Genomic DNA, 14,186 nt, shown 5'->3' on the forward strand with positions numbered 1-14,186 from the left:
AGTCGCCCATACACAGCCCCTTGATAGCACGATTCTGAGCTGAAAAAATAGCAAATGAGTGTAACTCTTTGCAAGTATGTGTTCCCATCCCTGTCCACAGCTTACTTCCCTTCCGAAGAAAAAACACAGTTTTTGTAAGTTGTGAAATTCAATCCTAATAAAAAATGAAAAAATAAAAAAATAAAAATAAATCCCAGGTCCTCGGTGTGATAGTCATGTGCTCTAACCATCTCAACAAATCCGTTCCACGATTGATCATTGGTGCTCAAAATTTCCTTTCAAAACAATATTTTTTTTTGGAAACGCCAGTACATGCTATTAAAAAGTTTTCAGTATTATTCTAAAAAAAATGCTTTCAGGTATGGATTTGAACATTTTTAGAAATATGTATTTAATGCAACTATACTTTTTTTCTATTTTTTTTAAGTAAAAATATGTCGTTTTCCCTGTTAAATAAAATTTCCTGAGAATTTCCGGGTTTTTTCATATAATATAATAGACATCCTGAGAATATTTCTAGTCGAAGCATGAACGTTTACACTACCCAGGTAACAATTATACTTTTGTGGCAATCCTGAAGTAATTTCTAAGATTGAATAATAAAACTTAGCAATAAAGCTCTTTGTTCTGCAAATCCGAGATAAAATAGGTATAAACTATCCATAAGACTAATCTGGCCCACTCTTCAGGAGATCTTCAAGACTGGTTTTGAAGACTGCTTTGAAACTAGTTGTATTTATGTCGTAACACTGATGATTGGTTATAAGAACTTCATAAAACTTTAACAAGAATAGTTTGAAGCATGTTGATCTTTTAGCTGTCTTTCTCAAAAATGCTAATAGTGCATGATAAATGAAATCTTTTACCTCAGCATTATGCAGATGCGAACTAGTTTTGTTTCATGGATGAAATGTTAATTGAACTGCGAATTAATTTTCATCAAATTGAAATGGCTAATGCATCAAAATTGCCTGACAGATCATTGATGACAGGGAATCAAAATTTTCCGTGCCATACCCACTTTGTCGTTGACATGCCACCCAAAACATACGAAAACAACGAAGCGCCTCAAAAATAATATCATTCATTAATATACGAAGGCATAAATTTCCTATAAAAACAAAAGGCTACGCCACTTTTTCAATTCTTTCTAAACATGGCTGCCGTTCCAAGTGAACAAAACTCATGCAGCCGCCATCAATTATTATTATAACAATGATGGGACCAAGTCGCCTTGCATGAAATCTACAGCATTTATTGAAGGTTGTTTTTACTAGTGATGATCTTAAGGCAGATTTGTTCGTCTTAAATGAAACTTATTCGTTTTATTCAAGAGTAACCGCCTTTGACAATTGTTTGTTTACCTTTTTGGAGCTAGAAAGTTGTTTCTGTACATTTTGCTTCAGGAAGTGCCAATTCTATTATAGTTTCGTCTATTTAATAAGTGCATTTCTAAAACTTACTAGTATTACACTATTTAGCATAAGCACGAGAAGAGTCACAGTAAGTACCCATTTCATTTTCGATTCAAGCTGCTGTGGCCTGTGTGAGTAACTGGCGAAGGTTGGACGACCTCAGCAAGCTACTCGCATTTTTGATTGGCTATAAAATGAATATTTCGTCGATATGATTACTTTTGAGCACCAAAACGGCAAAATTAACAGTGAGCAAAAATGTTTGAGCGTTTATATTTGCATAAAAAAGCCAATTTATTGCATAATTTATTATTTGAATTAATAAGATTTTATTATTCCGCTCAGTTCTTGTTTCAGACTACTGGCTCTAGCTCAAGAATTGAAAGCATTAAGAAGTTTTTAAAGGAGAATAACTCAGATGAATTGTACTTGAATAAACAAAGCATAAACTTTTAATAAAGTTTGTTGATGTTATGTGTTGAAAATAACTTCAAATACGTCTTAAAACTTATTATAAGATCAAATGCCTTAGGGAATCAAGTTGTTTTATGCGCAATTTTCAAAATTAACTTGAAGAAAGCTTAAAAACCGCATACGAACGGAGATTATTTTCTCTTGATAAAAACAACTATAAATGTTTCATGAATTCTTCATGCTATGATAAAGCTTCCATAAAAATAAACAAATCTAAAAGGAATTTAAATTGTTACTTGGGTTATTTCACCAGGAATCTTAACAGTGTTTTCGTTTAGTCGCGCTACTTATGACTTAACTGTTTCAACACAAAATTCATGAACAATTTAGCCCTTCAATGCCGGTAAGAGAGTCCAGTTATATTTGATATTTTCTAATTATGGGTGGCACAGTCCTAGGGAACTCACAGGAGTTTTTGTGCCAAATATATTTTGGAGTTCAGAAGACAATTCGAATTTGTTAAATTTCATTAAGAATTGATTTTTTGGACCGCTATATCACACAGATGACATGTTTTTCTATTTTTTCAAGGATTTGTAGAACTGATTTTAATTAATGGCTAAAAATAACTTAAGGGCTATGCTTAGAAAGAAGATTATTTGTATAGTAATTTTAATTAGATCATTTTTGCATTCGTTTCTGCTTTTGAATTAGATTCGACTGTAGAATGAACTGTTTTCGGTTGGCGTAAAATCAAAATTATCCACATACATTATTGTTCTCCATTTAGTTAAGATCTCTCTGTATATGAGTGTCCATTTTTGTGTCATAGTAGCTAGTCAGGTTTTTTAGTTTTCGTATGTTTCGTACGACTATCCAACAACGCAACCGCGAAACCAAACCAAATGCGGTAGGGGGATTAGGGGCATAATGGACACCCTAAGCAAATGAGTACGTTAGACCTGTATAACAGAGTAAAACTTAACATATTATCAGTTGTCTAGCATCTTTAACTTGTTTCCTACGTATTTCAATCATTTACAGCAGGTATAATGTCTTTGTTGTGAAGAAACAATGAATTGTAAACCGTGTGTTTTTCAGCGCTGGCAGGAAAGGTACGGGGCGAAATGGACACCCATCGGGGCATAATGGACACCCCTGCATATTTTATGTTAATTCTTTGGTGAGATCGACCAGTTAAGTAATTTGCCTACGAAGATCAATACCACAGATATAATATTCCTTCTTAGACGAGTTTACATAACAACAAAGATAATTAAATAATCTTTAGACTAAAATAATCAGATTGATTTTTTCCAAACTCTCTAAAACGCCTAACAGTATGCAATGTGCGTATATCCATTCGTAATTGCCAGTGTTCATTTCGCCCCGAATCGACTACAACACTAAAACTGCTATTTTAAGTAAATTCTGATCAAAAATAAAACACTTCATCCATTGCTAAATCTTCGTATACCGTCGTTGGGGGTGAGAATGGGTCAAAAAAGGATGCTCAAAGATTAATTGTTAAATAACAAATGCAATTGAAGTCGGAATAACTTTTTATTTGGTATGTATACTCTTCTATGTGGTAATGATAGTTTAGCAAAAACGTATCACATTATATGAATCACTTACTAAACTACAAATGATTGAAAATTGACCCAATCTCACCCCTTAGAGGGGGTGAGAATGGGTCAAAGTATTCGAAGTCGCCTATCTAAGAATATAAGTTAATTTTATTGATCATATCTAGTAAATCTTTTTAAAATACAATGTAACCATGACGAATAAAAACTTAGGTAATTTTAAAAGATGATTAATCCACCTAGAAGGGCTAATACAACCGAAAAAATTGTTGAAATTTGATAAAATAACGTTTGTATGTTGTATCGCCATTTTTAGCCACCCTAATCATCCTCATTTAAGTTTCAACCTCCAAGAGAGGAGGGGGAAGATTAAAATGAGGGAGGGACGCATTGAAAGATTGATTGAAAAAAAACATGATATTTTTAGTATACTGCATAAGAAATGCTTAACCAAACCCTCCGTTATAAAATCTTATGTACTTGATCATTGGCCTCTCAAGATAGAGGGTCGTTCAAATATTATGTTACACAACATTTCTCACTATTAGACCCTCTCTCGCAATAACATTAAAACGCAATAATAGTACACTAAAGGCTAGATGATGATTAGAGGAGCTGTCCAAATCCATGGGTGTATTTTCATAAATGATTTTAGGCACTAAACGTATGAACACACTCGCTTGACACTTCTTCAACATATTTTCGAAAAAAGCGTGTTTTTATGAAGATACGGTAAACATGGCACGACTTTAAAGTCAAATGGGGACTGGATAACAAGTTGAATTTTTAGTTAAGGTTATGTGCTCTCGATAACTTGCTTGACCCAATCTCACCCCCATTCTTAATATTTAGACATAGGGTCGAAAATATTGAATTTTTAAATAGAAAGTGCATTGATAGTCCACTTTTTTCATTGCATCAACCAGGTAATACCTACAGCTAACTACTTATAAGAAAATTTACGATTAGGTGCTTGTGTGAAACATTGCGAAGGAGTAATTTTTTCAGAGTGATTTACTAGTAGTTTCATCACATAAGTTTAGCCACAAATTTAACAAAAAATGATTATTGCTAAACATCTTATTCTGCATCATGACGTTTAAAAACATCTCCTCTTTGAAATAATATAAAGTTTTCAATATAAATTAGCGATAGTTGATGAGTTATTTCAAATTTTATGTTTCTCCGTTTTGACCCAATCTCACCCCCCAGACCCATTGTCACCCCAATCGACGGTACATGTAGATAAGGTAACAATTCACTTGTTTTCATGGTGGATACACTTAAACACTCGTAATACCTTATTTGATGCTGCTTCGAAATTATAAGAATTTCACCATATGAAAAGCATATTTCAATATCAATGATATTTCGATTAATTCGGAGCAATCTATATGGTACTTTTGAAAAATAGAACCATGACTTGTTCCTTTAAGCTTATGCATCAAAAGTTTTACATAAAACTCAACGGTTTCGGCAAAAACAGGGGTGTCTATTTCGCCCCGGGTGTCCATTGTGACCCTAATCCCCCTACACCAGATAGAGGTAGGCAAAAGCTTAGTTGCGCACATTTTTAAAACTAGGTGTCAAAACATAGGACAATTCAGCACAAAGCACCACACGAGGGACGGTGCAAGTTTATGTGAGTTTTTTGTAAAAAAGTATTTCGTCAAATTTAAATGAGGTGGAGCGGACCTGGTGCGATGGTTAGAACACTTGACTATCACGCCGAGGACCTGGGATCGAATCCGACTCCCGAAAAACTCGCAAAATGTGAGTTCTTCCTTCGGAAGGGAAGAAAAGCGTGGGTCCCGAGATGAACTAGCCTAGGGTTAAGAATCTCGTTAATACAGATATAAAAAAAATAAATGTACAATGTCATGTCTTGAAAATAAATTAACAGAACCCCTAAGAAAAGCCGAGTCCAATGGCCGAAACGTCGGAATTAAACAAGTAGCACTTGTCTTGATTTTACGCTAGACTGAAAAGCCACCCGAAAACAGTTTGTTTCTGCTTTGATCTGAGCTTTTACATCTCTGTGAAATTGGATCATTCCGATGCTGTTCTTCAAGAAATAGTTTTTTTGAAATTCTGCAATTATCATTATAGTAAAATATCCATACGAGGTTTAATGAGCAAGTTCATAGAAACTTCTTGATGAGCAATATAGAACGTATTAACTGCTTTATTGGGAAAAGTATCTGGAGAGAATGCATGTGCACTAATCGAGGCATATAGCATCATAATTCCAGAAATAACTAATGGTGAGATTTTTTGAGAAACCGGTGGTTGCATTATTTCAGGAAAGAAACATGTTAGATTTCTGGAACATTCTTGGCAATATTCTTTAGGTAATTTTGTCCAATTCATGGAGAATGTTTTGAATGAGTTTATCGAGAAACACGTGTAGAAATATGGGGTGAATTAATACGTAGTATTAGGTAAAGTTCATATCGAAATTTCTAAAACAATTCTTTGGATCATGTCCCACTTTCGTTAGAAAAGTGTAATAATTCTGCTAGAATTGATTTAAAGTTTCCCGGCGTATCTTCTTGAACATTTTTATAAAGGTTTCTAGAAACAATACTTTCTGAATTATCTTATTATTTTCCGAATATTTTCCTGAATATTCCTTAAGGAATTGCTCTATTTTCTGTACAAATTAGTTAACAGATTGTATACACAATTCTAAGAAAAGTTATTGAGAGTTTTTTTTAAGAAACGCTTGCGAATTTCCAAAAAAAAAATTCTGAAGATTGTTTTCAAGAGAATCCTAGAAAAAGTATTTGGAACTCTGAACAAATATCTGTAATTATTTTGACAGAGTATCTAAAACCTCACCTACATTTCACAAGAGCGCAACTGGTTCTGAAAATATATCTTCTAACACAGCTATGAGCCTTATTTTATCTCCCAGGCACAATTCATCCCACTATTGAATTGAATAGGTCTTTATATTTCTATGGGAGGGCTGGAGGACTGCTTGGAAGGAATGAAGTAGGACCCCCTGATAAAGAAACAACTATTTGCAAAATAGTTACGTCGTTTTGGACGGAAGTTGTCCAAAACATCTGCATTTTCGTCAGTAATTCAATTATTCTAAAATCAAAACTGAAAAATTATCCACATACCCTCCATATGCTGGCGTATCCACTTCTTCTTGGGCGGCGCCGACGTCCGTCGGGAGGAACACTCCTCCAAATCCCTGCTGGCGATGCGTTGTGCGCTCAACGTTTTCAAGCTGAAATCCTGCGGCTCATTATCCCCGTCGTCCACCTCGTAGCTGAACCGCCGATCGTCGCCGTCGACGTCGGCATCATCGTCATCGTCCTCCGGAAGTGGCGGAACACTATCCGAAACGTCCCCGTCCACGTTGATCGGACTTTCCGAGTTGGGCGGGCTTGGGGTTTGCTGGGGCGGCACCGAAGTCGGTGGGGAATAGGATGGTGAGCCTTTGCCGCCCTGAGTCATACAGATTCCGTAGTATTGGGTGTTCATCAGGGTTTTGGACGCATTTTTGCGATGTTTGGTGATGGGTTTGCACTCGGTAGGGACGGCTGGGGTTGCTGGATAGTTGAAGTAGTTGTTGAGCTGCTGGCCGTAGGCGGCAGCTACCGACGCGGATGAGGTCGCGTTGGTTGGGATGGGAAGGTAGGGGGCTACGCGGTTGTTGTAGATCTTGACCGGGATCTTCGGGTGGGCAAAGTAGTACGGGGAGTAGGGTATGCTGTACGGGGAGGTTGACGGGGGCGTGTGGGATGAGGAGCGAGGGAGTCCGTTTGGGGGAGTTACGTTGCGGGGTTTGAAGGAGGATGATGCTGATCGGAACTTGGGTATTGAAGGAGGGATGGTGTGGGTTGGTTGGGTAGAATCGTTATAACCTTTGCCCAGTACGGATAGGGACGGATGGCCAAGAAAGGGTGGATAATCGCTGTTCAGGTTGACGTTGCTCATGCTGAAGCAAATTCCGACATCGGTAACCATTGTGTTCGTGTAGAAGGAAGCTCCCTGTACGGTCAGAGGCGAGTGGGTAACTTGCGGAGTTATCGGAGCGGAGTAGTTCCGAAATCCTTGAGCTCCAATTGGTGCGGGCTGCTGCGAGGGGTAGTAATGCGGCAGATGTTGATGCAGTTGCGGCTGCTGCTGTTGTTGTTGTTGCTGATGCTTCGAAAGAATCGAGTAGGGAAAACATTTGTCCTTATCTCCACCACTTTCACAATTGAAGGCACTACGCCTATTATCGCTGTACATCGCAGACGCGAAAGCTTTTCGTGGGAATCACACACTTCACTGCACTAATCACGTCGCGCCACTCTGCTCTGATATCAACCAATGGCTTCAAAACAGTTCCCGAGGTGGTCGTAGACTACGCCGCCGCCGATATCAACTGGGTCGCCGGAGGTGAGCGCACGTTTCTATCACAGACGCTTACTGGTTTCGACTGGCATTTCTTCTTCCGTTGTTGTAGGTAATATCACTTGATTGCACGTACGTAAAATCGAAAAGCGCTCCTATCTATTTGACTAAAATAACCCGCGAATCTTTTGATATCTCTCTCCTGTGATGTGTGGAACTCGATCGCAAATAGGCACTTACTACCGGGCAGGGAAATGCATTGATTCACTAGCTGTATTCTTAAACTCCCGCAAATCCCATTAGACTAGGAATATCACAATTTAGGAGTCACTGCGACCGGTCTTCGGCGTCCAAGTCCCACTCGGAACTGTTCAGTTCATACAAAATCTGGCGACGGTGGTGGCGATTCTACCCAGTAACATCCGAGGCAGCACAGGACAATTCCGTCCGAACGCGACGAAGAACAGCAGTTGACTGCCGGGCGAAGTGCACCCGAAACGTCCCAGTAAAGCTCGGTCCGTACGTAGGTAAGTATGGGAATCGAGAGCGCGAGCGTAGCGCCTCAGCTCGGCTCGGTCCGGTCCGACCGGTCGTGCAATTCAATCAGGAGCTGCTAATCTACAATCCCGAATGATGATGCACGGTATATAGTGGCATCGTCGTCGAATGGGAACGCTTGGTGGTTTACCAAGCGACGGATGTGCTTCGCTGTCAATGTCGGGAAATGGGTGAGAACGTGGAAGAGCGCACTATAAATGCACTGTGGTTCAGTTGAATCGACGAGTATAACGATAGGCAGTTTATAAATTATTAATACATAGTTTGGTGAGCTCGTTCCACGCTTTTTTTCAACTTCTTGTGTATTGGAAGGTGTTTTTTTTTCAATAAGGGAAAAAACACTAATTTTCGTCGGTTTTATACCACAGTGGGTGGTTGGTTAGGTGGTGGAGCTTGTTCACTAGAATTACATATTCGTTTGCTACGACTTCGCTAAAACGCGAGTACTAGAGAGTACTAGACCTTATCCGTGTTCGATGGGGGATGGTCGGTGGTTGTGAGAGAATACTTCACTCAACACCTAGCTGTCGTCGATTGCCATTCGTCTCCGTCAGTCATCATCGTTCGCGTTTACTCCGTCAGAGCATCCAAAGTTTGCGATTCAACTCGATCGGTCGGCACTGCTGCTGGGAAATAAGGGACGGACAATGATACACACCGACTCGTCGGCTTCGCATTTACACAACAGGCAAGCGAAGAGTGTGAGCACACGCAATTCGAATCATATCATACAAAAGGAGTTGCACGGCTACCAGACAAATCACAAGGAGGTCTGTTTTGCAATTCTATGCAGAAAAGGCTATATGTGGATGGTGGCCCGATCGGCAGTACTATGTTTTCTCTGTATGGATTAGATTTTTATTCAAAGAATCATTTTCCGCCATTTGCACTTTGAATGAAACTTCAAGTTTTCTTGTTTATTTTTTTAAATTTCAACATTACTTGACTTAACTGTTATTGTTAATTGAACGTTTTTTGAGCTTTGGCAATCGACGAAAACTAATAAGTTGAAATGGTTATACCTAGTTGAAATCAGTGTCATGTGTCATGGAATTTTATTAATGAAGACGGGAACAATTTTGTCATAAGACAGTTGGCGTCTTAAAGGTGTGATCGGGGGACTCCAGGGAGAAAAATGAACTATATTTTAAACGTTGATTTACACGGGATCTAGTTTAGGAATGAGCCGAACTTTTGATCAGGCTTTTAAATTTTTACTAATGTGGATTTGCTGGTTAACAACGCGATTCAGGAAGGAGGCGACGCCAGATTGTCCACTACACCAAAAATTCCTCTCAATCGGCCAATCCCTGGCCTCGGCACAGCATCTCCAGATGTACCAAATCCTCGGGATTGGTGAACACATCCGCCAGTTGATTCTCTGTGCTCACGTACGTGATGCTCGATGTTTATGTGCTTTGATCTTTTGCTTTCACAATTTTTCGCCATGCCTATTGCGCCTTGGTTGTCCGCGAAGATTACGACTCAAGCACACATACTTCGCTTTGCTACATGATGTAGTCACTCTCACCTGCTTCTTGCTTGACCACGATACAGCATTACCAAATACGGTTATAGCCGCTAACTGACTTCCTGTCTACTGCATACAACGCCCACTCAGCATCAGCATATCCAACCAAGGGTTCCATCGATTCGTCACGAGCAAACTTCAAATGCTTCGCTTTCGTACCTCTCATGAATCGAACCACAGGCTTGAGGCACTACCAGTGGGTGCTTGTTGGATTCTGTTGGTGATGTCCCAGAAAACCGACAGGAAAACAGAGGTTAAGTCTGGTACACAGCATTACGAACATAACTTGTTTCTAGAAGTTCGCGGGGAATGACCAGACTCTTTTCCATGGGTATCTTGGAAGGGTTGCAATCCCCCATCTTGAAGCCTATCAGTAGCTTGTTGATGCTTGCTTCTTGAGGAAGGTTAATGAAATTCTTCGACTGATCGTACACCAGCTTCATTTCCAGGAAACGGCAGATTCCTTCAGATTTACGAACGTTTCAAGCTTCCTTCCAGCAATGAGCAGATCGTCAACATAGAGATGATGCACACCTAGACGAGGTAGACGCCTGGTACTATCGCACGTAGAGGCAGTAGTCGTAGCGATCGGTTGTTCAACTTCTCGTTCCAGCATCACGGTATTCGTATAGCGACTTCAGCAAGCGACATACTTTATTAGGGGATGCTGTCACACCATCGGGAATAACCATAACCTTCTTTCAGATCTCCGTGCAAAAACGCCGTCTTGACGTCCATTTGATGGAAGTGCAATCCTTGCTGCACACTGGCCGCAAGAACCGTTTTGATGGTGGCAAATCTTGCAACCGGAGCGAAAGACTTCTCGTAGTCGACTTCCGTCTTGCCTTGTGTTTAACCGCATTGTCGGACGCATCATTTTTCAGTCGAAATATCCATTTCGATTTCAGAGGCTTCACTGCCTTTGGACGGTTCGGAATTTGCCAGACCTTGTTCTCCTCCATGGAATGCAGCTCGTCTCGTACGGCAACCATCCACATGCCTCGGTCAGCACTCTAAGCCATCGTAGAATTCAGGCACATCTGCAGAAATCAATTCACCAGAAACAGCTCTATAACCGATGAAGTAATCGAATAACTTATCGGGGAGCCAGTCTTTCAGAGGGCGAAGGGAGCGCATTTTCTGGTTCTTCGACTGAATTTTGACCTTTATCAATGGCATCTGCTTCATTTTGAATTTCAGGTTCTTGGTTGACTTCCTCTTGGTCGAGTGGGAAGTGAACAGTCAACGCGACGTCGTCCAGTCTCCTCTACGGAAAGCACGATTCATCAAACTTGACGCCTCGAGCAATCGTTACGTTACGCGCCACCGGGTCCCACATGCGGTATCTATAGGGGGCATACCTAATCATGACCATTTCTTTGTTATAGGCATCCAATTTACGTCTTTGCTCCTTCGGAATCCACACAAAACTTTTACAGTCGAATGCACGAAGCTTCTCCAGATCCCGTCGAAAGCACGCTTGTTGGACCGGACCACAACTGCTTCGGTGCCTTTAATTGGATGAGCACGGAACGAACCTTCTCTATCAGAGTTCGGGTGAAACTCTCCGCTACGCCATTCTGTTGGAGTGTTCGCAGCCGTCTTCTCTAGCCTTTTGTAGAACTAAATCTGGTTCGTGGAACAATACGCTCTGCCTTGATCGACCGATCATGTAGAAATGGGTATGATCGTCGATGATTCTCACTATGTATCGTAAATCACCCCATGCCTGCGGTTCTATTGGTCCGCAAACATCAGAATGAATCCGTTCCAGGGGTCGGCTAGTCCCTAGTATGTGTTTCTCTGAACGGTTCTCGGCATTGCTTGGCGTGTACACAGGCGTCGCAAAAATGGATATTGCTTGCCCTTTCGTCCATACCTTTCAACATTCCTGAGAAAGCTGCCAGCTTGTCTTCCTTTCTTCGGCAAGTTGTCAGTTCAGCCTCGTTGCTTGACAAAGTCCAAGTTCAAGTCTTTTTCCGTTACGTTTTCCAGGTCCGTCATCAGAGGATCAAACGAGTCTGGCAGCGTCAAGAAGAGCTGCAATACCAGATCACTTTCCGCGTGGAGCTTCGCTCCAGCCGTCTTCAACTTCTTAATAAACCTGTCGAACACCAGGAGATGCGTTCGAACGTCTCCGCCTTCCTTCATCCGCAGACGGGCCAACTGCTTCCGAATTATGGTTTGGTTCGCCACGGAGTTCTTCGCGTAGGTCGTTTCCAGGCTGGTCCACATCTCCTTTGTGGTAACCTTCTCCCGAACGATTTCCAGGCACTCGCCCGACAGGCAACTCACCAACAACGCTTTGGAGAGCCGGTCCGTTTCTTCGAGTTTCACTCTCTCTGCTCCCACTGCCGGTGCCATCTTCCTCAGCAACGCCCTTGGCTTCAAGGAACAGGCGTACGCGGTTATTCCAGTTCTGGAAGTCTCCGCTTCTCTTCAGCAACGGAATGTTGCGTGATAGATTCTTCGCGGTGGTGCCAATAACCTCTTGAAGGTGTGCTCGTGGGTCTCCAGAGGGACAAATGTAAAGGCAACTATATTTACTACGTTTGAATTACACGGGATGTCAATTTATTTATGAATCTGGTAGCAGAATTATTACTGTCCCGTGTTGGTAGAACTTGCCTATAACTCAAGAAAAGACATTGTAGTTTTAACCTTCATCACTCACGCGGTTAGCTACCACCGTCAGGACCATGCTGCCACTGGAAGCATAATTGTCCCATGTGCATTTTTGTCAATATTGAGATTTTGGAGCCCATGACCATGTATCGTGGTGCACAGGGAAATAAAAATAGGTAAAGCCTGCGCACTTTAGAATCGGTACACTTTCAATCGGCTGCAGATCAAAAACGGTTTAACCTAGAAAAAAATGTTGTGAGAAGCAAATGAAGCTTATTTATTGTATGTATTTTGAAGGAAAAATATGAAAAATTCAGTTTTTATTTCTTCAAGATAAAATTTTGACCTGATTGTGAAATTCATGCCGTTTTATTCTGCACAAATCAATGATCGTTAACATTTGCAAATTTCACAGCTTACGGGCTGATATTTTCACAAGAAACAAAATTATATTCATCAAAGATATTCTCAAAACAAGCTACGGCATTAAACTTTTGACAAATATGGTTCACAAGACCATAATAAAACTTATAGCCTTATTGTCCATTCACGCTGTATTCAAAACATAATTTTACTCAAAGTAATTTTTCATGAAAAAATATTTCCTGGGATCATTTTTTGGATCTACAATTTCCCAATTCAAGTGGCCCAACTTAATTCATATCGAAACCTGAATTATTTTTGGAGTTATTAGCAGTTTCCCCTCACAGTAGTCGGAAATTAACAGCCATAAGGCTAACTCCTCATAATAAGCCTAAAATAAGTAGTTTTCATGCATAAAACACAGAAAACCATATAGATTATGGAACTATAGATGTGATTCTATGATCACAAATAAAAAACTTTTGAGTAGATTCAGTTTTATTTAAAAAAATGTAAGATATTTCACGCAATCAAAACACATTCAATAAATTTCGTCAGCAATAGTCCATACAGGTTTCGAGCTACGATTATTTATATTGTTCTGCATCAAATCATTGGTTTCTTGTACACTGCAACCTCCATTTAAGTCGATGCATGGCTAATCGAAAATAATTTTTACCGTGCCGGCAATGACTAAACTATACAGTTTTATATTTTTTGACAAATCTCCTTTGTCATGCGAAGTGTTAAAAAATATAAAAGTCTATAGTTTTGTCACGACGTCAAGATCATCATAGGGGATCTAAACGCTCAGGTAGGCCAGGAGGAGGAATTCAGACCGACGATTGGAAAGTTCAGCGCCCACCAGCTGACGAACGAAAATGGCCTACGCCTCATCGATTTCGCCGCCTCCAAGAACATGGCCATTCGTAGCACCTTCTTCCAGCACAGCCTCCCGTATCGTTACACCTGGAGATCACCACAACAAACGGAATCGCAAATCGACCACGTTCTGATTGATGGACGGCACTTCTCCGACATTATCGACGTCAGGACCTACCGTGGCGCTAATATCGACTCCGATCACTACCTGGTGATGGTTAAACTGCGCCCAAAACTCTCCGTTATTAACAACGTACATTACCGGCGGCCGCCCCGGTACGATCTAGAGCGACTGAAGCAACCGGATGTCGCCACCGCATACGCGCAGAATCTCGAGGCAGCGTTGCCGGACGAGGGTGTGCTCGATGTGGCCCCTCTAGAGGACTGCTGGAGTACAATGAAAGCAGCCATCAACAACGCAGCCGAGAGCACTATCGGGTACGTAGAACGGAG

The 14,186-nt window shown here is 40.7% G+C and overlaps 1 protein-coding gene across 3 annotated transcripts in view; it reads right to left on the reverse strand.

Moving 5' to 3' along the window:
* LOC109429483 (uncharacterized) overlaps window positions 1–8,228 on the reverse strand; it is a 79,479-nt gene extending 71,251 nt beyond the window's left edge. For 2 of the 3 annotated variants that reach the window (XM_062855841.1, XM_029868328.2), the window contains exon 1: window positions 6,550–8,225. In XM_062855841.1, coding sequence (XP_062711825.1) covers window positions 6,550–7,669 — 1,120 coding nt within the window. In that variant the 5' untranslated portion in view covers window positions 7,670–8,225. Of the gene's footprint in view, window positions 1–6,549 lie in introns of all 3 variants that reach the window. The other variant, XM_062855842.1, reaches the window with a different exon arrangement.
* Window positions 8,229–14,186: the final 5,958 nt, after the last annotated feature.

This window comes from Aedes albopictus, chromosome 3 (genome assembly GCF_035046485.1).
Source record: "Aedes albopictus strain Foshan chromosome 3, AalbF5, whole genome shotgun sequence".
Taxonomy (NCBI): domain Eukaryota; kingdom Metazoa; phylum Arthropoda; class Insecta; order Diptera; family Culicidae; genus Aedes; species Aedes albopictus.